A 26,616-nucleotide genomic window follows, 5' to 3' on the forward strand; every position below is an offset into this window, starting at 1 on the left:
CAGCTCAATGCCAGGCCACTATATCTTACAAGTGGGAATAGGCAGAGGCCACTTTAAGAACAGGTAGTTTAGTGTGTGGTGTTCTTAAAAACATACACTCTCCATTTCTGGGCGTTAAATGAATGCCTGGTGTTTTATTTTCTTGTGAAGAGGATTTGCTTCAGTGTCCCTGACCAACATTTCCTTTCTGTCTAACTCTGTGTTGCCTGGTACCACTCCTTCCCCCTCCCCCCAAATGCTAGCATATGGGTGATGCTGTGTGTGTGTGAACATATATATAGCTTGTAAAGCTCTTTGGGATGAAAAGTTAAATTATATTTAAACATAAAGCCTGTTCACGCCCAGAGAGAAAGAGAGAAAAAGTTTTATTCTACTTGTGGAGTCCTTCATTATACAGAAACGATAGTTTATTTCAACCAATAAACAAGAGTGACAGGTAGATCACAAAGTGCATCACAGCTACTACCAGCACTGAGATGGTTCACCCACAAGTCTGGGCCAATACAATAGCACAGCTGTACACAGCAGAGAATTTAACAATCAGCTCAAAATGTCAGGATTCAGTTAATTTGTTGGGTTTGTGAGTGTGGAATATATATTCCTACGAAAGTATTTGCTAAAATCCACACAGAAGCACAAATGGCTTAAAACACCTGACATATATTTTGATCTTATATATATATATATATTTATAGATATTTATATAATAGGATATGTTTCTCATTACTACAATATACTTGTTTTAATTCCTTTTAGTAACTGGGAGGAAAAAAACAGTTTCACTAGAGTCACATCTGATATGTGTATGTCACAAATTATAACAGAACAAGCCATGTGTGAGATGAGAGTCAGACCATTCCAGGACAGAACAGCTAAGAGGCAGGCTAAGATTCTCAGAGGGAGCAAGGCTACATTTCAAATGGTGGTTTTGGACTCTCTGGGCGGGAGGGACTGGCCTTGCCTGGCCTGCTGGAATTTAAAGAAAGACATAAAAGAAAAAGGGGGAGGGGAAAAAAGCATTAAAACAATAATTAAAACACAGAAAGGAACTGGCATCAGAACCTCAGGCAAAGTGGATCCACAACAGAAATCAAAACCAACAATACTGGAATAAGAGAACTTAAATCTGAATCAGGACTGGGTCAAAGCCTGCAGGGTGAATGCTCCTTTTGGCTTCAGCAGAGCCACATCATCTGAGATGCACAAAATAAATACACTTTTTAATACTCTTTTTTTTCTTTCTTTTTTACACATACAACATTAAAACAAAAATACCCCAATTGTTAAGAAGATGAGTCGTGGTCTGCAGTGGTTACAAGTTTCCTCAAACACGTACCATCCGCATGCAAGAAGAAAAGGTTACCATAATCACCATGCTATCAAAAACAACACTGAACAAGAAATGTGCTTATTTGAAGCAGAGATATTTGCAATAAAACATTACTTAGCGAACTTCCTGAAAACTTTTGCTTGTCCGTTTGCAAAGGGGGGAGTATCGTATCTATTCCCCTCAGTTTCGGGGAAGTCAGTTGCAGGCAGTGATGTGACACAGCTGCTAGCAAAGGCCAGCGGCTCTCCATCAGCAGTATTTTCTCAGCTACTATGGAGAGCTGAGGGCAGGTAGATCCATCTGCTCTGTGCACTCTGAGGTATGTGTATGTGCTATCTCAGACTTCATTCTAGAAGAATTACACTGTTTAATAAAGTTCCCCCCGGTCTTGATCTCCCTGCCTCGCTTTGAAGTGAGGTTGATTGCACTGTTCCCAACAATATATGAATTTTTGCACCTTAATTCAAACCCATAGACTGAACATTTCACCTTTGTTACCAATAATGTCACACGTTTTACAGCATCACTTATTATTATTCTGAGTTGCGCTTTGTCTTGTTAACTACAACATAAGAAAATAGCTACAGAGCTACAAATTAGTTCGAGGTGCTGAGACACTACAGCTAGCCAATGCAGCCAGGACACATTGTTCAGGCTAGACCAACCGGATGGAGCACTTGGCTGGGCAGCTGCCATTTGGACTTACGGACGCCCCCGCAACTGATCACTGCAAGGAGCCTGTGTCCTTCCAGGTCCCATACCATTGAATGAGGACTACTCTACGCTCACAAAGCAATATAGGACGCACAAGAGAAGACGAAGAAGAGCTCAATCACTAGCTTGCGTTTTATAACACACCAGGAGAGGGCAGTGGAAGGTGAAGGAGTGGGATGGATGAGAGGAGTGAATGAGCCTGTGGAAGGTGGTGTGGGGCGGGGAAGCCGCAGATACGGCACTCGTCGCCAGCTGTCTACAGGCCTTGGGTTATAAATCTAAGAGGGACGGTTCAGCTGGTCGGATTATGGTGGGTCGAGTAGGTGAGGCAGGGCCCTTCCTGCTGTGAAAAAGCAGAAAACAAAAACAAGAAGAGAACACACACCGTGATTAGCATGGCAGTCACAGTCACAATCACACATGCTTCTCCACCTCATTGGAGCCAGTGTGAGGCACCAAAGAAAGGGGACCTCAGTTTGGGGAAAAGGGTTACCCACAGCATCAGCAGGAGTCCATGGAGAAATCTTGCAATTTTAAAATCAGCTAAACATTGGCTCCTCTGGTCACCGTGGATCCCTAATAATAATGAGGAAGAATTAACTGCACAGCTATTATTGCCTTCCAGCTGGAATCTCAAAGCACAAAGGTAAATTGCCAGCAACTGCACTGGCACCTGAATGAGAGTTGAGAAGCATGGACACGAGAACAGTGAAGCTACGATACCAAGCAAGTGAACGTCAATCACACAGTGTGGACAGTGCCCTCTGGGAGGCGCTCTCACAGAGGCTGTTGGCTGGTTTGGAGAAGCACCCTTCCCCTGCACCAAGGCAGGTGACGGTCTGTAGAATTCAGTTCTCAACAGCTAGGAGCATCTTTAAGATTAGCTACCAAACTAAATTTGATCCTTTTGTTCATATAGTCATGAGACCCAACAAACATGACTCCCATTGATTTTAATGAAAGGTATTTGGCCCTTGCTATTTGTGTCCTGAGTTTCTTAATATTGTTCCAGCATTTCTGTGCTGCAAGTGTTTTAATAAGTTGAATGGGCAGCAATTTGGTCTAAGTAGAAGGGCACAAACTTCAGCATTACAGGACTGGCTTCCTGTAGGGGCCACAGTCACTTTTTCTCATCTGGCTAAATGAAGAGCACAACATCAGCGGAAAATATAGGCTTCAAGGAAAGAAGGAAGATTGTGCACAATCTAAACGTGGTTAGAAATGGATAGCCTTTTCTCTCTGAATGAAAACTGTTTTCATTTAAACACTGCCCCCTGCAATGTCTGCAACCCAAACGCAACAGCATCCTTTTAGTGCAGGAGATCTGGAAAAAGAAACTGATCAGCACATAGGAAGACTAGTTTCATTGTCCAGGATGAATGAAATGCGAAGAGCAAACGAATAGGATGTGGCTGAAAATAAATGAGAATGATGATATTCTGTATGTTTTAATAGCCAGTGTTTGTATTGGTAACACACACAAGGAAATTTTGTTGAATTTGCACCCTGATAGTGTTACATTGATGTGAATCTGGATTCCCTGTGATCTGTTTAAGAAACAGAAACTGGCTACTGAAACTAAGGCCCTCTCTTTACAGAGTTTTTTTGCACGCTCTAAATTGTTACAAGCCCTGTTTTGCACAGGCACAGACCGCAGTAAGTGTATATTCGGCTACATTGATGTAGTTATATGGGTGTGAATTTCTACAGTTTAAACAAGCAGTAAATAGAACCAGAAATTTTCATTCCTAATTAACAGACATAAGGCCAAATTCAGCCCTGGTGTAAAGAGACACATCTCCAGCGAAGCCAAGGACATTACAACCTCCTACAGCAAGGCTAAATTTGACCCTTCATTTCCTGCCTGGGGCAATGTTCGGCCACGACTACACTACAGCGGTTGCAGCAGCATTCCTAAGGCACTGCAGCTATGCTGCTATAAGGTAGATGCTTCCTACATCAATGGAAAGGGGTTTTCTATCAATGTAAATAATCCACCCCACTGAGAGGTAGCAGCTAAGAAGAATTCTTCCGTCAACATAGCTTTGTCTACAGTGGGGGGGTAGGTTGACCTAACCATCTCTCAGGGCTTGACATTTTTCACTGCCCTGGGCAATGTAGGTTGATCTAATTTTTAGGCGTAGATCAGGCTTACTGTACCACTTGAAGCTTTTTTAAAGAAACCGCTGAACATTGTGGTTTTTCTTTGACTCCGCAAATCCATCTATAATGCGAGAGAAGCCACAACTTCCCAGGCTGTCATGCACAAGTTGCTCTTCAAGTAAAGCAATATAAATGATGGGACTGAGTTAACCTGAGAATAATTCAATACCACTGCAAGGCAGTTAAACTGATACCTTTATACAGAGGAGGAAACTGAGTCACAGAAGGGCCATCCCTTGGGGAAGTGATGGAATGGGGTACTGGCAGAGGTGAAAGTAAGCCGGTACACCCCGGTATGGCGTACCAGCAAGAGCCGGTGCACCATACTGGGGCAGCCCAGCTTTCCCAGGGGGCAATTTAAAGGGCCTAGGGCTCCCAGCAGTGGCTGGAGCCCCAGGCCCTTTAAATTGCCTCCAGAGCCGCGCTGCTGGAGCCCTAAGGTAGCAGCTGCAGGGCTCCGGAGGCTATTTAAAGGGCCCGGGGCTCCCCTACTTCTACCGCCCTGGCCCTTTAAATAGCCACCGGAGCCCCACCACCGCTACTCTGGGGGCTATTTAAAGGACCAGGGCAGTAGAAGCAGAGGAGCCACAGGCCCTTTAAATAGCCCCCAGAGCCCTGGGGTAGTGGGGGCTCCAGGGGCTATTTAAAGGGCCGGGGCTCCAGCTGCCTCTGCCACCCCGGTCCTTTAAATAGCCGCCGGAGCCCCTGCTACCCCAGGGCTCTGGGGGCTATTTAAGGGACCGGGTCAGTAGAAGCAGGGGAGCCCCAGGCCCTTTAAATAGCCCCCGGAGCCCCGGGCTGCTGCTGCTACCCCGGTGGGGAAAGGGGGGAGGAGGAGGAGAAAAAGAAAGCGGGGGGGGCACTTACCTTACAGGGTGGGCTGAGGCTGGCTCTAACCCTCTCAGCCCTAGGCCCTTCCACCCTAACCCCTTCCACCCTAGGCCCCGCCCCTTCCAGGGCCAGAGCTGGCCCCAGCATACCGGTAAGTCACTCGACTTACTTTCATCCCTGGGTACTGGCCTTCTTGATGCACTGAAGACCTGTGTGTTATTTGCTATAGTTGCTTAACTAGGGCCTTACTCAAAGGCCGCTGAAGTCAATGGAAAGACTCCCATTGACTTGAATGGGATCCGGAGCAAATCCTTAGCTAGGTGCTATTGCACTGTGCCACCTGTACGCTAAAAGGCATTTTTTCCAAAAGCTCAAAGGTCAATTTGCATTTCATACGCTTAAATTCTTTTGCTGTTCTTACCAAATATAGGCAGAAAAGAGGGATTGAAATAATTGGAGAGCAAATGATGCAAGACACTCTGGCACAGATGGGCCATACCACCCTACTAGAGTACACAGAATTGAAAGGTGAGTGGCAAAGCACAAATAATAAATATGCTTGTGTTCTTTGCTGATTGTATATGATATACAAAGATGGCCTCATGGAGGGTTGGGCTGTTGCTCTCTGCTTGTTTTATTTTACTTTTTTGCAGATCTTGAATTCGCTCCTTTTTTTCGAGAGAACTTTGGTGAGACATTTAAAGGATCTAGATGCTGACATCTTCAGAGGCTGAAAACTGCCTCCCAACAAGGGCCTCTGCCCATTGCCAATGTCTTCAGGGACAAGAGAGAAGTCAGGTGCTGGAGGCTGGGGGTTAGGAACAATAGAGATCTTCATGAGCCTGTCATTATACACCACTAAATTCTGCTCCCTTGGTATCCATTGACAAAAGTTCCGCTGACTACAATGGGAGCAGAATTTAGCCCTAAAATGAGCAAAAGGGGGCATAAATCAAACAATTATTTTGTTTGCTTTGCACTTTGCCTTTCAAACCCTATTCAAGCCTAGACCCTTGTCCTTTCATGTCCCAGAAATGATATCACAAAAATCAGGCTGAGAGTTGAAACACGTGGATTTATTCTCCTGAGATGCAAAAAGTTGCTATCTATAGTCAGGATCAAGAGGGTTACCCCCCAACATCACCATCCTACATTTGCTCTGATTCCCTTGGTGCTCTTTATAAACCAGACCAAGGGCAGAGAAAGCCTCGTAACAGCGAGTCCCAGAACAAAGCACAGACAACACTCAACCCTCCTATCCGAGACCAACTCCAGGATGAACATTTCTATTAAGACCTCCAAAGATGTCTGGAACAGGCAGTGACTGAGGGAAGCTGTTAGTTGCTCTGGCACCTTTGCTGAGTCATCAGTGAGGAGGGCTGAGGATAAGAGATGAAGCTCTTGAAGCAAAACATTTACCCCTGAACAGTCACTGTGTTGGTTCTCTGTGTTGCAGCGCATTTCAGCCCTCTGCCCAGCTACATGCAGCAGTAACACAGTCACCATTCACTACGAGACATGAGCTGATCGTGAACTCTGAGGGCTTGACCCGGAGAGGCACTGAGTACCTGCAATTCCCTTTGACTTCAGTGGTAGTTGAAGGTGCTCAGCACCTCAAGGCAGGTGCTCTGTACCTTCCACGATCAGGCCCAATGAATTCAATAGGAGCTGCAGTTGCTCAAAACCTCTCAGAATCAGGCCCATCATGTAGAAAAATAATGCACAAAAGGACAAAGATTGGCCTCACCACACATATCTATCTCACCCCATAGTGTCCCAAAGCTGCTCCACTCTACCCTCTCTCCCTTTCTCTCATCAGTAGGGGCCAGTGGATCTCAGGAAGGACAGGTAGATTCCATTCAGGTCCACATCCTTCTTCAAGGTACATCCTCCCTCGTTAGTATTTACTCAGATGGAAAGTTCAGCCCCTGAGTGTAAGGGCAACACAGTACACTATATACCTGCTACGGCGCCATCTTGCTAATCTGGTGTTCAACAAATACGCTGCTGCAAAGTGCAGGGAGAGAGCAAAAGAGAGAAGGAAAGACAGACAGAGGCCCTGAAGCACAGTGGTGAAGGTGGGACATGGATTGTGGCATACAGCCCCTTCCGCTTGGGAAGGAAAATGGGAAGAGAGAGGGGACATTTGGATGGCAAAACAAGAGAACATCTAGACTAGGGGATCAAGAGGAAAAAGGATGTTTATCTCTAACTGGGATCAGATGAAACAGGGGTGAATGGGGGAGCATTTAAGGGCAGGTTTACTGCATATTTGAGAGGTCAGAAGTCACTGATGGTAATGCCCCAGAACCTTGCCCTCCCTTCTATGGACACTACATGGCAATGCAGGGACTACTTTGGGCAGACATACTGAAATGTAAAACAAGAGTCTCAATCCACAGCTCCCCATCATGGTCTCAAGAGAGGCCATTAGAACAGATAGAGAAATGGAAAAGACCTAGAGTTCATTCAGTCATCTCCCTGTCAGTGCAGGATTAAACAGGTTAAGAGACATGGCTCCCACCCCATCTCCCATGCTCCCTCCCCCCTCTCTCTCTCTCCCCTCACTCTGAACCCATACACTTAAGGGTTAGATTTTCTTCTCTGATAATTTTCCTTTTTTTTAAAAAACAGTTCCTGAGGCTTCTCCCAGCCTTCCCTCCTCCTGCAGCTTCAAGCAGCTGCTCCCTGTCTGATTGTCCAGTGTTCTGTTAAGACTCCTCCCTTCATGGGACCCTGGCAGAGAAATGGTTTTTTGGACAAGGGGATCTGGTACAAGTAAAGTATCAGGTAGGAGAGGGGAGCAGCAGAGTGATGGGAATGGAGGAGGGGAGACACACTGACTCATGCATCGCAGGGAGAGAGTGCAGAACATACCGTGGCTGCCAGTCCTCAGGGGTCACTGATAGTGATTCTGAAAGACAACACGAAATCAACATGGCAGTTCAGACAGTTCAAAGCAGAGGCCACACAGAGAGTCAGGAAGGTGAAACACACATACAGAGACTAAACAAACACTCTGTTTACAGGAGCACACCCTACACATTCACAACCACACCTACACAGGAAAATGCACATCACACACTTACGGACACACCTGTCCATACAGATGCATACATGCCAACAGAATTAAACATACACACCTAAACAAGAGTGCATGCATGGATATACACACATTTCTACACATGTACATACAGATGTGCACACATCTATATAGGAGCATATGACCCTCATATGTGCACACAAAGAGGCATAGAAACCCATAAGTACATTGTGATGTACGCGCACACACACAGCTGCATTCACACACTCACTAGCATGTTCACATGGGCACACAAATAGGCTCTTATACATACAAAGCTGGATCCACACTCAGACTCAAGGCACGTCGGCACATGCTCACATACTGACACAAGTGTCCATGTGCATTAAAGTACACTCACATGTGCTTAAACGAACATGCCAGCGGGCACAGGTCTCAGGATTGGGCTGGCTGAATGTCATGCCATATTTCCCAGGAGAGCCAGACTTTCTAGTGATCTTGCAACACTAACTAGTTTAACACATTTAATCAAAAGAAACAAAGGCCATGAGAAGTGGAAATCAGGAAGGGCTAAAGTGCAGTTCTGGGTCTTGAGTACCAGTCAGGAGAGGCAGAAACAAGGACATAGCTTAATAGATTTTAAAGCCAGAAGAGACCATTAGATCATCTAGTCTGACCTCCTATATAACTCAGGCCATAGAATTTCATCCAGTTACCTCTGTATTGATCCCAATAACTTCTGTTTGACTAATGCACATCTTCTAGAAAGGCACCTCTATTTGACAATCATTTTCCTTGACAACAGCTTTTTGAAATATGTCCATTAGCCAGTTCTTAATCCATCTAGCATGTGCTTTATTGATATTGTTCAGTGCTAGTTTTATAATCAAAATATCATGCTGCATAAGACAAATGTCTTACAAATATCTAAGTATATTACATCTACGCAAGTTATCTTTATCAACCAAACTTATCTCAACAAAAAATGAAATCATGTTTGTTTGACAAGACCCATTTTCCACAAATGAGAATTTTGTGCACAGATCATAGATGCTCAGAGCACATGGCCTTCATTGCATAGGCAGAGGCTTATGAGTTTTTTCTAATGTACAGTACTCAGATAAATAGTTCCCAAGGGTACAAGTAGCTGGTGAGTATGGACCTATGCAGGAGACTGAAGAACCAGCTGCTGAAGCTCCCCGCCTAGGGATATAGATTCATAGATACTAAGGTCAGAAGGGACCATTCTGATCATCTAGTCTGACCTCCTGCACAGCGCAGGCCACAGAATCTCACCCACCCACTCCTATGAAAAACCTCACCCATGTCTGAGCTATTGAAGTCCTTAAATCATGGTTTAAAGACTTCAAGGAGCAGAGAAGCCTCCCTCAAGTCAACCATGCCCCATGCTACAGAGGAAGGCGAAAAACCTCCAGGGCCTCTCCAATCTGCCCTGGAGGAAAATTCCTTTCCGACCCCAAATATGGCAATCAGCTAAACCCTGAGCATATGGGCAAGATTCACCAGCCAGATACTACAGAAAATTCTTTCCTGGGTAATTCAGATCCCATCCATCTAATATCCCATCTCAGGGGATTTGGCCTATTTACCCTGAATATTTAAAGATCAATTACTTACCAAAATCCCATTATCCCATCATACCATCTCCTCCATAAACTTATCAAGTAGAATCTTAAAACCAGATAGATCTTTTGCCCCCACTGCTTCCCTTGGAAGGCTATTCCAAAACTTCACTCCTCTGATGGTTAAAAACCTTCATCTGATTTCAAGTCTAAACTTCCTGGTGGCCAGTTTATACCCATTTGTTCTTGTGTCCACATTGGTGCTGAGCTGAAATAATTCCTCTCCCTCTCCTGTATTTATCACTCTGATATATTTATAGAGAGCAATCATATCTCCCCTCAACCTTCTTTTAGTTAGGCTAAACAAGCCAAGCTCCTTAAGTCTCCTTTCATAAGACAAGTTTTCCATTCCTCGGATCATCCTAGTAGCCCTTCTCTGTACCTGCTCCAGTTTGAATTCATCCTTTTTAAACATGGGAGACCAGAACTGCACACAGTATTCTAGGTGAGGTCTCACCAGTGCCTTGTATAACGGTACTAAAACCTCCTTATCCCTACTGGAAATGCCTCTCCTGATGCATCCCAAAACCGCATTAGCTTTTTTCACAGCCATATCACATTGGCAGCTCATAGTCATCCTATGATCAACCAATACTCCAAGGTCCTTCTCCTCTTCCGTTACTTCTAATTGATGCGTCCCCAACTTATAACTAAAATTCTTGTTATTAATCCCTAAATGCATAACCTTACACTTCTCACTATTAAATTTCATCCTATTACTATTACTCCAGTTTACCAGGTCATCCAGATCCTCCTGTATAATATCCCGATCCTTCTCCGAATTGGCAATACCTCCCAGCTTTGTATCATCTGCAAACTTTATTAGCACATTCCCACTTTTTGTGCCAAGGTCAGTAATAAAAAGATTAAATAAGATTGGTCCCAAAACTGATCCCTGAGGAACTCCACTGGTAACCTCCCTCCAACCTGACAGTTCGCATTTCAGTAGGACCCGTTGTAGTCTCCCCTTTAACCAATTCCTTATCCACTTTTTGATGTTCATATTGATCCCCATCTTCTCCAATTTAACTAATAATTCCCCATGTGGCACGGTATCAAATGCCTTACTGAAATCTAGGTAAATTAGATCCACTGCATTTCCTTTATCTAAAAAATCTGTTACCTTTTCAAAAAAGGAGATTAGGTTGGTTTGGCACGATCTACCTTTTGTAAAACCATGTTGTATTTTGTCCCATTTACCATTGACTTCAATGTCCTTAACTAATTTCTCCTTCAAAATTTTTTCCAGGACCTTGCATACTACAGATGTCAAACTAACTGGCCTGTAGTTACCCGGATCACTTTTTTTTTCCTTTCTTAAAAATAGGAACTATATTAGCAATTCTCCAATCATTCGGTACTACTCCTGAGTTTACAGATTCATTAAAAATTCTTGCTAATGGGCTTGCAATTTCAGGTGCCAATTCCTTTAATATTCTTGGATGAAGATTATCTGGGCCCCCCGATTTAGTCCCATTAAGCTGTTTCAGTTTCGCTTCTACCTCAGATATGGTAATATCTATCTCTATATCCTCATTCCCATTTGTCATGCTACCATTATCCCTAAGATCCTCTTTAGCCTTATTAAAGATTGAGGCAAAGTATTTGTTTAGATATTGGGCCATGCCTAGATTATCTTTAACCTCCACTCCATCCTCAGTGTTAAGCGGCCGCACTTCTTCTTTCTTAGTTTTCTTCTTATTTATATGGCTATAGAACCTTTTACTATTGGTTTTAATTCCCTTTGCAAGGTCCAACTCTACTCGACTTTTAGCCTGTCTCACTTTATCCCTACATGTTCTGACCTCAATTAGGTAGCTTTCCTTGCGGATCCCTCCCATCTTCCACTCCCTGTATGCTTTCTGCTTCTTCTTAATCACCTCTCTAAGATGCTTGCTCATCCAGCTTGGTCTACAACTCCTTCCTATGAATTTTTTCCCCTTTCTTGGGATACAGGCTTCCGATAGCTTCTGCAGCTTTGATTTAAAGTAATCCCAGGCCTCCTCTACCTTTAGATCCATAAATTCTTCAGTCCAATCCATTTCCCTAACTAATTTCCTTAATTTTTGAAAGTCAGCCCTTTTGAAATCAAAAACCCTAGTTGCAGATTTATTTTTGTTAATCCTTCCATTTAGTTTGAACTGAATTAGCTCATGATCACTTGAGCCAAGATTGTCCCCTACAACCATTTCTTCTATGAGGTCCTCGCTACTCACCAAAATTAAATCTAAAATGGCATCCCCTCTAGTCGGTTCAGCAACTACTTGATGAAGGAATCCATCAGCTATCGCATCTAGGAAAATCTGAGCCCTATTATTATTACTAGCACTGGTCCTCCAGTCTGTATCTGGGAAGTTAAAGTCTCCCATGATCACGCAGTTTCCATTAGTATTTACTTTATTAAAGACATTAAAAAGGGCTCTATCCATATCCAAATTAGATCCCGGAGGTCTATAGCACACCCCAAGCACTATCGTAGGAGAGGCTTTATTAGTTTTCTTCCCCAATGTAATTTTTGCCCACACGGACTCTGTCTTATCCATTGCATCGCTTCTTATTTCTTTACATTCTACCTCATCATTGATATACAATGCTACTCCACCACCTTTACCTTTGTTTCTGTCTTTCCTAAACAGCACATACCCTTCAATACCTGTAGTCCAGTCATGACTACTATTCCACCATGTTTCTGTTATCCCTATAATATCTGGTTTCACTTCCTGCACCAGTAGCTCTAGTTCCTCCATTTTGTTACCTAGGCTCCTCGCATTGGTGTATAAACATCTTAATTTTTGCTGTTTGGCCTCGCTCACATTTTGTACCCTATTAGGCACAGTCATTCTACAGCCAGTATAACGTATTAGACTAGTATCCACACCGCCCTCGCTCCTTATATACATTCTCCTACCCACGGCTGTATCCTTTCTTACTTCGTCTTCTTCCCTCTCAATGCTAAAATCTGGCGTGGAGATTTCCTGGACATCTCCCATCCATCTCCCCCTAATTCCTAGTTTAAAGCTCTCTTTATCAGTTGTGCCAGCCTCGATCCTAGAAGTCTATTTCCTTCCCTACTCAGATGAAGTCCATCCCAAGAGAACTGTCCTTGTTCGTGAATGCCTCCCAGTGGCCATACATCCCAAAGCCCTCCTTATAGCACCACTGCCTAAGCCATCTGTTGACAGTCATAATCTTGTCACACCTTTGTTGCCCTTCTCTAGGAACAGGAAGGATCCCGCTAAAGATCACCTGAGCCTCAATTTCCTTAAGCGTCTTCCCAAGCCTAGCATAGTCTCCCTTAATCCTTTCCAGTGAGAATCTAGCCGTATCATTTGTTCCCACATGAAGGATAATTAGGGGATTCTTTCCCGCTCCCTTTAAGATCCTTTTCAACCTCAGGTCTACATCCCGTATCTTAGCACCCGGAAGACAGCACACTCTTCTATTCTCTGGATCAGCTCTAGTTACAGGCCTGTCTATTCTTCTCAATAAAGAGTCCCCAATCACATAGACCTGCCTTTTCCTGGTGACGGTGCTATTCTCCAGTCTCTCCCCTGTTCCCTCTGGCTGCAAGTTCTTTCCATTCCTATTTTCCCTTATAATCTTCTTCAACCCATCCTGTATCCTCCTGGGGCTCATATTTGGTGTAGTCTCCCTTGACTTTTCCGCTTTTCCTATAGGACTAGCCTCTCTTCTCTTCTTCCTTACCCTTCCACCTTCAACAAGTACCTGCTGAGCCCCTTCTTCATTTTCCAACTCTGCAAACCTATTCCTAAGCTCTATTTCTCCTTCACTAGCCCGTCTTTTCCTCTGCCTGGTTCTTTGAGTCACATGTTTCCACTGACCACTTTCCTCACCCAGTCTCCCCTCAAAATTCCCCAGCCCTGCTTCCATCTGTGAGTCTGAGCTTTTCCCTTCAGATACCTCATATCTTTGCTCCATCATCTGCTCAAACCCCTTCCTAAACTCAACGAGACTTTCCACCTGATATAATCAAAGGGAAAGAATCCTGCTTCTTTGAAGACTGCCTGTTTAAGAAAATGGACTGTGAGGTATTTGTGTGTGACAGCATATGTATGAGTGAGTATCTGTATATGTCTGTGGGTGTATGGGGCAGAGAACACTCCAATATCACCAACCTTGTATCCAGATGTTCATACAAACCAGATGGAGATGAACACAAACACACATACAGAAGACATATGCACACGCATCCATGGAAGCATATATACACATGTACAAATACACCCAAACATACATGTCAGATCCCATTTTCTCACTGTACCAACTCCCACAAGGCCCACTCATGCTGTAAAGGTAACAAGTTCCACTTCATACTCATATGACATCCAGTGTAATCCATCCAGTGAGTGAAAAATGGGTATTAAAAGAAAAGCAACAATGGAGATGGTACCCATTCACCCATGGCAGAAAGACCCAAGCCCAGGTGCCAGCAGGGAACTTTCTTATTCTATATACAGAAGAGGGAAAAACATTGCCGACTGAGTTCCCTGGTGAATGGAGAAACCCGAATGGCAAACAGCGTATAAGGCCATGGGAGGAGTCTATGAACAGCTGGAAGGATGGAGGAGTGGGGGAGAGAGATTGAGAGTGAGAGCATGAGTGAGCATTGCTTCACTACATGCTTTGGAACCATCCCATTCCCATCCAAACCATGGCAATGAGTCAGCACTGAACCATTTCCCCCTTAGGGAAAGGGAGAGTGACCTATTTAGTTAGACATTTCAAGTCTCCTTCCTCTAGTCCAATGTTATTGTTTAGTTCAGAACCTCTCCGCTCCACGTAGAGGGAATCATCCATAAAAGCCTGTTACAAATGGGGTCGGAGTACCAATGTAGGCTGGTGCAGAAGGGTAAAGAATCTCCTTAGAGGCAGGAGCTCAGCTCATTTCAGGCTGTTTGGGGGATCCTACCAGGATAGCCAGGGTATATAGAATATTTTTCATGAGTGAGGAAATGAAGCACAAGGTGTGAAAGGAGGTGGAGAAAGAGAGAGAAATGTAGGAAACACACCAAAAATGAACAGAAAAGGAGTGTCCTGTGGGGAGGCAGCAGCACAAGAAGCAAGAGCCAAAACTACACAGGTGAAGCATGCAGATATCCACAGGCACGACCAAGGGAACTGCAAATCCCTGGCAAGGCGCATGTGGCCGGGTGCCTGTGAGAGCAGCATCAAGGGGCAGAGGAAGGGCCAGGGCAGAGACATTGAGAAGGTAACACCATTTTCACACCAAAGAATCAATAAAAACTGATCTGCATCCTCTTTGGACTCATCCATTCCTGTTCCTGTCCTGGGCTGGATACAGAACCTTGCAAAGAACTCTCTCTCTCTCTCTCTCTCTCTCTCTGAACAAGAAGCACCCCGAGAGTCACGGCATTATCACAGGAGAAGGACCAGGCAGCCTCTAACATATATCATCACCACCCATCAGAGACAAGGTGTTATCACAGGAGAGGGGGCTGGGAAGCTTTGACATACACCATGAACACCCATCAGAAACAAGGTGTTGCAACAGAAGATGGCCAGGCAGCCTCTGACATGCACGATCAGCACCCATTGGAAATGGGGCATTATCACAGAAGAGGGACTTCCTTACACCCACAGATGGGAAGTTCCTGGTTATTATTCATTTTTCCATTCTATTTCTTTCCGTTCCTTCAGCTGAGATCAAGGATCCAGCATTGAAATGACCTTGGTTCCAGCCCATCTTCTTCCTAAAGTTTCCTTACCAATACACTTGTGGCTCATTCCAGAGTGTCAGAAGTATTCACAGCGCGACCATACCTGCGGGAGGACCCAGTCCTACAGAGCTTCCTTTTGGGAATGTGAAGTTGTGGGCTCTCTAGCTTGAAAAGTGCGCTTGGCACTTGGAGTTAATTGTGGGGGTGATAACCATGCTACAAGGGAAACCCACCTCCCAACCACTTGTTCTCATACTATACTCCTACCCAATTGGCCACTGGTACCGGGAGCAGCAGCCACGCTGGGTATGAAAAGCATCCACATATCTTGGTTGAAGTCCCCCTCTTCCTCTCCTTGAAACCTCCTGTATCAGGGGAGTAGAAAGAGCTCACACACTGGGGCTCCCCTAACATGGTTCTTATTGCCATGAAACACATTCCCCCACCCACCCCTTGTCCCATCTCACTCCCAGCACTTTTGTTTCCCACTTGTAAGCACAGGTGCCAGCACTGCTGCTTTGTTTGGGATTATCATGGGCAATGTTCTCTGACCCAAGGTCACTCCCAAGCCCTAAATGCACTTTTTTTGCAGGGAAAAGGATGTCCCCCTGTTTCAGACATCTGCCTCCTCACTGTCTCCCCTGATAAAACGAAATTTCAGTACTAGTAAGACAAATAAAGGAACAAATGTTCCCAATTGCAGAATTGATTCAAACACACAGAGAAAGGCTTCAACCATCCCAAATGGTCCATGGTCCAAATGGTCCATGACTGCTCTGTAAGCTGAGAGGAAGGAGGAATTACCAAAGCTGCCACCTGAAACCCTGATCTCTCCCTCTGCACGAGTGCCTCAGGACTTACCTGGGGACACCAGGAGGAGCACGGTTTGGCCGAGATGGAACTTGAGGTGGGGGCCCAAAAGGATCAGGGGAGGCACCTGGCCTGGAGGGTACAGGAGGAGCACCACCCAGGGTGGGTCCACCAGCAGGAGGAGGTCCAGGAGCTGGACCTCGAGATCCAGGCCGGGCTGGTGGAACAGCGGGAGCTCTCCTCTGTGGTGTAGGGCTGGACGTGGGAGACCTACCAAACAACCAAAGAGAAGTTCAACTGCAGCAACAGGCACGTACAGTAGCCCTCCAAACCCCACAGTACCTTCAGCCCCCTTCCAGCCCCCTATATTCTTCCATATCCCTTCAGTCCTTCTGTTTGCCTTCAAGACTCCTCCAACCGCCATATAACCTTCAAGGGTCTGGCAGCCTAATTCACCTACACAAGGTCCTAGAAGCTTCTATATAATTTTTAAGGCCTCAGCAACCCTCATGTTAACTTCCAATACCCCAGAATCTTCAGCACCCATTAGCCTTCATATTCTAGCTCCTAAAGAGGCATCAGGCAGGTCCGTGGGGAACTACCCCTGAGCCTCTGGTACCTGCGTCCAGATGGTATGTTCTGCACCTGCAGCCAGGAGTCGTCCACCGGTGGGGGCATAGGGGTGCTGATGGTGGTGGTATTAATATCCCCGATTATGTTGAGTGCCTCTTTCAGGGCATGGTACATGCGCAGCATCTCATCACGCCGCTGGGCCTGCTCTGCTGACTCTTCCATGAGGGTGTTTTGGTCTCCACAGGAATACAGGTTTGCCAGCAACTCCGAGTGGATAAAATCCTTTGTCTATAACCAGAGCAGAAGAAAGAGGAAATCACAGCCATCAAAGCCTCCATCTGAATAATCTTTCCTGCAAAGCCCCTCTCTCTTTCCCCATCTCATTTAGACTCTGTCTCCCATTCTCTCCTCCCCTTCTCTCTCTTTCACTTCTATCCTGCTAGTCCACTCATATTTCTCTCTCTTTCCTCTTTTTTCCTTCTCTCCATGTCTTTCTCTCTTTCTTCTCTTATCTTTCTAGTTCTCCCACAGTCCCCAATGGGCTTAGCAGGGCGATATGTACATTGTTTATCATGAGATGCATGATGGTCTTAGGCATGAGGTCTCGGATGGTTTTGTTGACAATTCCCATGTAGGAGTCCACCAGGTTCCTGATTGTTTCCACTTGTCTCTCCAGTTGCGGGTCCATGGAGTGCATGAAACTGTCAGATCCATTTTCCTCTGTATCATTTGCCTACAGAGGGAGGGAAAAAGGGAGAAACAGCAGTTGGAAAGACACAAATCAATTATTTAATATACCATAGGGCCCAAAAAGCAAATGTGAGACAGCGAGGGAGACATGGGGGAACTTCATGCAGCAACATGGGATACAACTTGACTTTTCTTCTGATCTGTAATCATCAATACAGTACTCAGCTTGTATAACCAGGTAACCTTTCCCCAGCTCAATTTAGAGGAAGGACCATGAATGTGAGTTCCATGTTAGTATCATTTTGTCCTACTTCAGTGGACTACAGTTGCTTATTGGAGTAATGCAGAGAAAGTTTACTCACAAGTTGGTCTTAAGTAGCATGCTGCCCTCCTTAAATTGTTGTCACCAGCTACCATGCATATGAAGAAAAGTGTACCCAGTATGTGTGCAAGGACATGAACACAAATGCATCAGTCTGTGTGTAGGTGTTGCTGAACTCAAATGCACCCGCATTTCTGCAGGGCCAGGTATGCACAAATATACCAGTACGTGTGCACAAAGTGATCTCCAATGCATTAATGTGTGTGGAGAGGAACGAACACCAACATACCAGTGTTTGTGCAGGATGAGTGAACATAAATGCACCAGTGTGTAGGTAGGAGTAGGTGAATATAAAATGCACTGCAAACATAATATAATTGCATATGTGTGTGTGTGTGTGTGTATGCATATGTGCGTGCACATCTGTATGCATTCATGCTTACATCTTATGTCTCAGAATACCTAAGTGGACTGATGCACAGTGACTAGGGTAGCAACATTTGGGAGAAGTGTTAGATTCTATTCTATCAGCCAGCTCAGGCTGACTCTCAAATAGCCCTCATATGCAGGACTGGGGAGTGAGGATGCAATTTATACAGCTCTTTAGCACTGCTTAGTGTCTATCTATCCATACAGATACCTAATGTGCTCATCGCTGGAGTTTCTGGGTGCTAACGGTGGTTATAGGAACAGTGATAGTTTCAAGAAAAGTGTGCTCAGTCTTGCAGTTGCTATGTGAGGGCACCATTTGCAGCTGATATGAAGAAGGAGAAAAGGAAGAGGGTAGCTGGCTTGCAGGCAGGAAGAAATGACCCCTAATGAAAATGTGAGTGAACACCCTGCTCAGACTGGGTGCTATGCCAAGTCTCTGCCTGAGGCGTTAGACCCTATTGGCCCAGTCCCTGAATTACAATAGGTGGAGTACTCACATGCGGTGGCACAAGAAACAATTAGGCCTCCCTTGATTGGGACAGGATCTCCAGAGTGGGAAACGTTTTAAAAATTGATGTATTTGGAATGGGATTTATTAATCAAGAGGGTAATGCAAGTTCTTCATTCTCCTTGCAAGTCATTTCCCTCAGGATTTCATACAGTGAATAGTCCATGTATTATAACAATTGGTATTAATATTTTTAACATTAATACCTTACACATCTATAGTGGCTTTAATGTTAGAGACTCCCAAAATGCTTTAGGAACTTCAAACCTAATCTTGCAACTCTTGGTCATGTCAGCAGTCCCTAATCACATAAGTAGTTCCATTGACTTCAGTGAGAGTACTCACATGTGCCAAAGTACTCAGTTTTTGTTGCTCTGCACCTGGTGTAGATACTGTGAATGTCCTGTGAGACCACTTGGATTTGGTAGCATTTTGCACCCAGTTCACATTCACTTTGCAATCATGTAAATGACTATAAAATGTGCAGGGCAATGGAGAATCAAGACCTGGGTCTACGGGATCGAGCTCTATATTATTCAATAGTTAAGTTCTGTTGGGATATTCACTATAATCTCCTGTTTTCACATGTTTATAACTTTCATAAAAATTCTCCATTTGGGCTAAAATGTTCCATGCCTGAGCTCAATTCAGCTCTAAAGATCAACAAACATAAATTAATCCTCACAAACCCTCTGTGAAATAAGAGAGCCTCATTCTCATTATACAGCTGGGGAAACTGAGGCCCATAGAGATAAAGTATTTTGTTTGTAACTGTCCTTTAAATCAGCTTCTGTACCCGATGATTGGAAGATAGCTAATATAACACCAATATTTAAAAAGGGCTCTAGAGGTGATCCTGGAATTACAGAGCAGTAAGTCTAACGTCTGAACCGGGCAAATTAGTTGAAACAATAGTAAACAATAAAATTGTCAGACACATAGAAGAATATAAATTATTGGGCAAAAGTCAACATGGTTTCTGTATAGGGAAATCATGTTTTACTAATCTATCAGAGTTCTTGGGGGGGGGTAAAAAATGTGGACAAGGGGGAGCCAGTGGACATTGTGTACATAGATTTCCAGAAAGCCTTTGACAAGGTCACCAAAGGCTCTTACATAAATTAAGTTGTCATGGGGTAAGAGGGAAGATTCTTCCATGGATTGAGAACTGGTTAAAAGACAGGGAACCAAAGACAGGAATAAATGGTAAATATTCAGAATGGAGAGGGGTAACTAGTGGTGTTCCCCAAGGGTCAGTCCTAGGACCAATCCTATTCAACTTATTCATAAATGATCTGGAGAAAGGGGTAAACAGTGAGGTGGCAAAGTTTGCAGATTATACTAAACTTCTTAAGATAGTTAAGGCCAAAGCAGACTGTGAAGAACTTCAAAAAGATCTCACAAAACTAAGTGATTGGGCAACAAAATGGCAAATGAAATTTAATGTGGATAAATGTAAAGTAATGCACATTGGAAAAAAAGACCCCAACTATACATACAATATGATGGGGGCTAATTTAGCTACAACTAATCAGGAAAGAGATCTTGGCGTCATCGTGGATAGTTCTCTGAAAACATCCACACATTGTGCAGTGGCAGTCAAAAAAGCAAACAGGATGTTAGGAATCATTAAGAAAGGGATAGAGAATAAGACGGAGAATATCTTATTGCCCTTATATAAATCCATGGTACACCCAAATCTTGAATACCGCATACAGATGTGGTCTCCTCATCTCAAAAAAGATATATTGGCATTAGAAAAGGTTCAGAGAAGGGCAACTAAAATGATTAGGGGTTTGGAACGGGTCCCGTATGAGGAGAGATTAAAGAGGCTAGGACTTTTCAGCTTGGAAAAGAGGATTCTAAGGGGGGATATGATAGAGGTATATAAAATCATGAGTGGTGTGAAAAAAGTGAATAAGGAAAAGTTATTTACTTGTTCCCATAATATAAGAACTAGGGGCCACCAATGAAATTAATGGGCAGCAGGTTTAAAACAAATAAAAGGAAGTTCTTCTTCACACAGTGCACAGTCAACCTATGGAACTCCTTGCCTGAGGAGGTTGTGAAGACTAGGACTATAACAGGGATTAAAACAGAACTAGATACATTCATGGAGGTTAAGTCCATTAATGGCTATTAGCCAGAATGGGTAAGGAATGGTGTCCCTAGCCTCTGTTTGTCAGAGGGTGGAGATGGATGGCAGGAGAGAGATCACTTGATCATTACCCTGTTAGGTTCACTCCCTCTGAGGCACCTGGCATTGGCGACTGTCGGCAGACAAGATACTGGGGCTGGATGGACCTTTGGTCTGACTCAGTATGGTCAGTCTTATGTTCTAAAGGTCATATAATGAGTCAGTGCAACAGCTCAGAAAAAAAAAAAAACACACGTCTTCTAACTCCAAGTCCTGTGCCTAAAACACAGGAACCTCTTTTTCCAAATTAAATCACTTTGGAATCCAAGAAAGAAAGAAAGAAAGAAAGAAATCCTTGCACCCATAACTGAAATACAGCATACAGCTATCTCTAGAATTAAATTTGGTAACCAATAGTGCACAACAACATAATAGCACACCTGCCAAGACTCATCCACTTGGAATTAATTTCAAAGCATGAAAGATTTTGCTGTGTGTGTTTCAATGTACTATTTAAAATGTTACTCATCTTATTTTTAAATTTCCCTCACTCACACTGTCCCATTTTGATACACTTGCAGCAGTTTAGGACATGAAGTGAAGCACAGTATTGCCTCCAATTTGGGGGAAACAATTCAACAAGAAAGGGGAAATTTTCCTTTATTTTGTCTCTGTTTCCCCTAGGGGTTTTTGTTTGAGCTTCAGCTGGAAGGATTGTATGTATCCCCAAAGGGATGGAAGGCTTCACTGTCTGAGAAACATGGAGTTAGGGAGCTGGAAATCAGACATGATGACTCAAAAAAAAAAAGAGAATAAAATGCCAAAAATAAAGTTCTGATGAGACTCAGAAATCAAATACCAAAGAGGGGGAATAAAAAGACAAAAGGAAAACCCAAGCCAAGAACAGAAACAGACAGCAGATGATCTGACAGGAGGTGCAAAGACAGAGGGAGAACAAGTGATTGCCTCCCAGGAGATGATAACAAAGGGGGAAAAAAAGGAGAAAGAAACTGAAAAACAAAATCAAGCAAATCAGAATGAGCTGATAAGAGCCCCCAAGGGGCAGTACAGGCAGAAGAGATGTCACTTACTTTGTCCTTGTCCTGGAAGGTCAGTTTGAGCACAAAAAAACAAAAACAAAAACAAAAAAGTGACAAAAATAAAAAACAGATTTTAGTTGGTCTCAGAGGCAGGAGAAGCATCTACTATAGCACTGAATGGAAATAAGACCAAACCCAATCAAAAACACAGGTCAAAGGGACTAAGTCACCCTGGGCCACAGAGGCTGGGCGGGTTATTAACTACATTGAAATGATCAAAATGGAACCTCTGCAAAGGAAAATGGCACATTAAAGATGGATGTCATGGGAAAGTTACTTATCTGCAATGGCTGCTCCTGTTACTCTCTCCTCACACGGGGTTTTGTGTCTAAGTGTTGGACAGGGATCACAACAGCCCCATAGCAGCACAAAAAATTCCAAATCTTCCCATTGCCTCAACAATAGGTGAAGTCATTGGAAGTCCTTCCATTAACTTCAGTGGCTTTGGATATGGCCCAATGTCCCCTTAGCCCTCAGTTCTTTTCCCACCAAATGGTTATAGGATAAAAAGTAATCAAGACAAAACAATCATCTTCAAGTCTAGCAGAGAAGGTGGATGAACCTCTACCAGAAACACAACTGTCTGAAAAAAATGTTAGGTAAGTAATTTTTACTGCTCTAATAGGTAAGTATTTATAATGACTTTTCCCACCGTCAGAGACTGAAAAGTTTCAGGGATGTCTCTTTAACTCTCAGGAGTGTACAGTATGGTATGTAATAATACTGCTGCTTTAAGGGTAATTTCTTGACAGAACACAACACCAGTCATTAAAGGGCTGCAGGAAAATGTCAAGGAAACACAGTAGGTCATATCCTACATATTTAAGACAAGGGACCTTTCTACTGTAGGGGAATAAGATATCAAACAAGCAAAATATAAGAAAACCCCGTCCTGATAGGAAAACACAGCTCTGGCAAAGCTGATGGAGCTCCGAACTTGGCCATAGAGATGAGTAACAACACTGGCCAACATTATGCCTCTGTTTGGGAATCTCTTGCCATCTAGGAGTGAGGTTGTTAAACTGTTTAAAATTATTGTTTTATTGGCCATTCCCTTCTTCCTTGAGCTGAAGCCCAAGAACCAAGGGCTATGGAAATGCCTTCAGCAAGGTATGATTGTTACATTCACTTTGCTCCTCCTATCTCCTCATCCCTCCCGAGCAGAGTTTATCACTGGAGACCTGAGCTACTCCCCCAATCTGTCTGAGAAATCTCATGTATCTAGATTTACAACCCATAGGGAGGATAGAAGCCAGAAGGGCTTATCTTTGAGGTCCACTCTTTATCCCCCACTTGAAAGTTGCTGATGGTTATACCCTGTGCATCCTCACCACGGGAAGAAGTACCATGTATCAGAGGAGGCTGAGAGCAAGAAGTTCAGCTGCCTTCCAACTCTACCCCAAAGCAGGAGGTGATAGAGATAAGGCCCTCACAATAGCATCCTGTTTAATTCAAGGGGTGATAGTTCAGTGGTTGCTCCTAAGATACTTGTATGCCATCCTTTCTCATCCCCTGTTATTGCTGATGGCCAAGCCCTCAACTTACCCCAACACGCTCTGGGTACACTCCTGCACGCAGGAAGGAAGCCTTCCAGCTGTCCACCTCCTCCTGGGTCTCACAGGCCAACTCCAGCTGCCGATAGTCTTTGTAAACATTCCTAAGAAGTGAGACATAAGACATGTTATTTCAACCCTCCACACACAACAAAGCAACCACGTCTCCATCTCTGCCAATGTTTTAAAATCCTTAGTGTGTCTGCACACCAGTAACAAAGTAGACTATCCTCTCATGGCCTGCTAACAGCCTCATGCCTCCCCTGCACTAGAGCACCCTATGAAAAGATGAGAGGGGGAATTTAACTCTCCATTATTAACCCTAGCTTTCCTCACTCTAATCCCCCAGCAGACCCCAACCCTGCCCTGAAGAGACCACTCTTGGGGTGGTGGTGGTGAGAGAAGATTGCTTTTCCAAACACATTCAATCATGCATTTCTTCACCCGATACTCTGGGCTCATGAATTCTTGGGACTAACTTTATTATCCAACTGAAAGAAACAAGAGGGGTTCAAATAGTTGCTGTCTGGCCCTGGCAGAGTTCCCTGGGGATAGGCAGCTTGGCTCGTTGAAAGCTGGGATCACATGGCACAATGCACTGCAGCAAAGAAAGTAAGTGGCCTGATTATAAGAGCTTAGGGAAGGATCCCAGAGTGTTTCCTTTTAAAAAGAGTCTCTTCCTAATGACTGTCCTCTAAGGAGATGTCCATCCTATCAGGACAACATTCCTGAGAGCCCCATCCCTCTATTCCCTCTCCTCTGTAACCTGCTATCCCATTCTAGGGTGTCCCCAAAATACTGTACAGGGCTGAAGTTAGAGATATGATTTAGGTTACGTCTAGGAAAGAGCTCAGCATGCTCTAGGGAAAAGACAGCACCTCTGTTCAGTGTTGAAGAGAGCAAAGATATGCTTGCTGGACATGAAGCCTTTCTCAACATCCCGCAGCTTCAGGTTATCCACTGGCAGCATGTACTTCTTCTCCTTCTCCTGAAAGAAGATCAGCAACTGGTCACTCACTGCCACTGACCAAATCCTCATTTGGTGAAGGAGTCAGTGAGCTGTGGGATCCTCAGAGCCTCACTCCCCTATTCCCTCAAGAAGTCAACCAGCAATGGGGCCCTTACTGCTCAATTTCCCTAACTTTTCCAGGAGTCCGCCAGTAAGGGGGCCCTCACAATCCAGTCCCCACAACTTCACTGCCCTATCCCTTCTAGCAGTTATTTAGCAATGGGGCCCTCACAGCCCAACTCCCCCATCCTTTTCAGAAGTCAGTCAGCAAGGAGTCCCTAACAGTCCAGCTCTATCATCGTCTCAAGGAGTCAGTCATCAACAGGGTACTCAAAGCCCAATTCCCACAACCCCTCCAAGTGTCAGTCAGCAACTGGGCACCTCACAGCACAATTCTTCCATGCTCTCAAGAAGTCACTCGGCAAGGGACCCCTCACAACCTGATTCCTCTATCCCATAAACCAGTCAGTCACAAATGAGTCCTCACAGACAAAATCTCCCATGCCCTCAGGGAGCCAGTCAGTAATGGGGCCCTCATAGCCCAATTCCCCCACTCTCTTAAGAAGCCAGTCAGCAGTGGGACTCTCACATCCCACTTCCTCCATTCCCTGAACAAGTCAGTCGGCAATGAGGCCCACACACCCTGATTCCCCCCATTTGCCTAAGATGTCAGTCAGTAACAGGACCCTCACAGCCTGATTTCCCCATCCTATAAAACAGTCACCCAACAAATGGGCCCTCACTCACAGCCCAGTTCCCCATTCCCTCAAGAAGTCAGTCAGCAAGGGATTCCTCACAGTCTAGCCCCCAAAATTCAACTCCTGCATCTCATAAAGCAATCGGTCAGCAAGAGGGACTTCATAGCCTGACACCCTCATTCCTTCAAGGACTCAGTCAGCAAAGGGGCCCTCACAGTCTGGCTCCACCATTCCCTCAAGGAGTCAGTCAGCAACAGCACCACCATAGCCTAGCTACCACAACACCTCAATAAGTCAGACAGCATCTGGTAATTCATATCCCAGTTCCCTATTTCCCTTAAGGAGTCAGTCAGCACAGCTGTCACAGCCAGCTCCCCTGTCCCCTCAAGGACTCAGTGTCGAATTCCTCATTCATTCAAGAAGTCAGTCAGCCAGGGCTCTCTCACACCCTACCCTCACAACTTGATTCTCCCATCCCATAAAACAGTCAGCAAAAGGAAAGGCCTTCACGGCCTGACTCCCCATCCCCTCAAGGAGTCAGTCAGCAAGAGGGCCCTAACAGTCCAGCTCCTTCATTCAATGAGTCAGTCTGCAAAGAGGCCCTCATAGTCCAGATCCACCATTGTCTCAAGGAGTCATTCAGCAACAGCACAGCCTACCTACCACTTCACCTCATTAAGTCAGACAACAACTGGGCACTCCCAGCCCAATTTCCCCATTCCCTTTAGGAGTCAATCAGTAACAGGGCCTTCACAATCCAGCTCCCCCATCCTCTCAAGGAGTCAGTCAGTAAGGGGCTCCCACAGCCCAATTCCGCCATCTCCTGAAGAAATTACTCAGCAACAGGGCCTTCACAGCGCAGCTCTCCCATCGCTTCAAGGACTCAGTCAGCAACGGTACCCACATCACTTCAAGGACTCAGTCAGCAATGGGACATTCACAAGCCAATTCCCCATCTTCTCAAGGAGTCAGTCAGCAACTAAGAACTCACAGCCCAATTCTCCCATGCCCTCAAAGACTTGGTCAGCAATGGGGCACTCCACAGCCCTGCTCCCCTGTCACCTCAAGAGGTCAGTCAGCATCACTGTCCTCACATCCCAATTCCCTCAAGATGCCAGTCAGCAATGATGTCCTTATAGACTGACTCCCTGATCTCCTTAAGGAGTTAGTCAGTTATAGGGGCCTAACAGCTTATTCAGCAACCACTTTAGGAGTCAGACAGCAATGGGGCCTTCACATCCCAGTTCCCACATTCCCTCAAGGGACTCATTCAGCAACAGGGCTACGGTGACTACTCATCCCTTATTTTAAGGGACCCTCCCTTATTTCCTTGAACTGTCCCTTAGGGTGACCACCCATCC

General features: G+C 44.7%; 1 protein-coding gene across 19 annotated transcripts in view; it reads right to left on the minus strand.

Moving 5' to 3' along the window:
- Positions 1 to 346: 346 nt before the first annotated feature.
- The window catches only part of DNM1 (dynamin 1), a 112,211-nt gene continuing 85,941 nt past the window's right edge, over positions 347 to 26,616 (minus strand). For 4 of the 19 annotated variants that reach the window (XM_038374775.2, XM_038374769.2, XM_038374772.2 and 1 more), the window contains 7 exons: positions 24,427 to 24,536; positions 23,541 to 23,652; positions 21,987 to 21,998; positions 17,369 to 17,539; positions 16,853 to 17,094; positions 16,285 to 16,503; positions 347 to 2,387 (listed from right to left, as the gene is read on the minus strand). In XM_038374775.2, the coding sequence (XP_038230703.1) occupies positions 2,315 to 2,387; positions 16,285 to 16,503; positions 16,853 to 17,094; positions 17,369 to 17,539; positions 21,987 to 21,998; positions 23,541 to 23,652; positions 24,427 to 24,536 (939 nt within the window). In that variant the 3' untranslated portion in view covers positions 347 to 2,314. Of the gene's footprint in view, positions 2,388 to 5,160; positions 5,813 to 7,915; positions 7,953 to 16,284; positions 16,504 to 16,852; positions 17,095 to 17,368; positions 17,540 to 21,986; positions 21,999 to 23,540; positions 23,653 to 24,422; positions 24,537 to 26,616 lie in introns of those variants that run through there. The other 15 variants (XM_038374782.2, XM_038374778.2, XM_038374774.2 and 12 more) reach the window with 10 other exon arrangements.

The sequence above is a fragment of the Dermochelys coriacea genome, chromosome 16 (assembly GCF_009764565.3).
Source record: "Dermochelys coriacea isolate rDerCor1 chromosome 16, rDerCor1.pri.v4, whole genome shotgun sequence".
Taxonomy (NCBI): Eukaryota; Metazoa; Chordata; order Testudines; family Dermochelyidae; genus Dermochelys; species Dermochelys coriacea.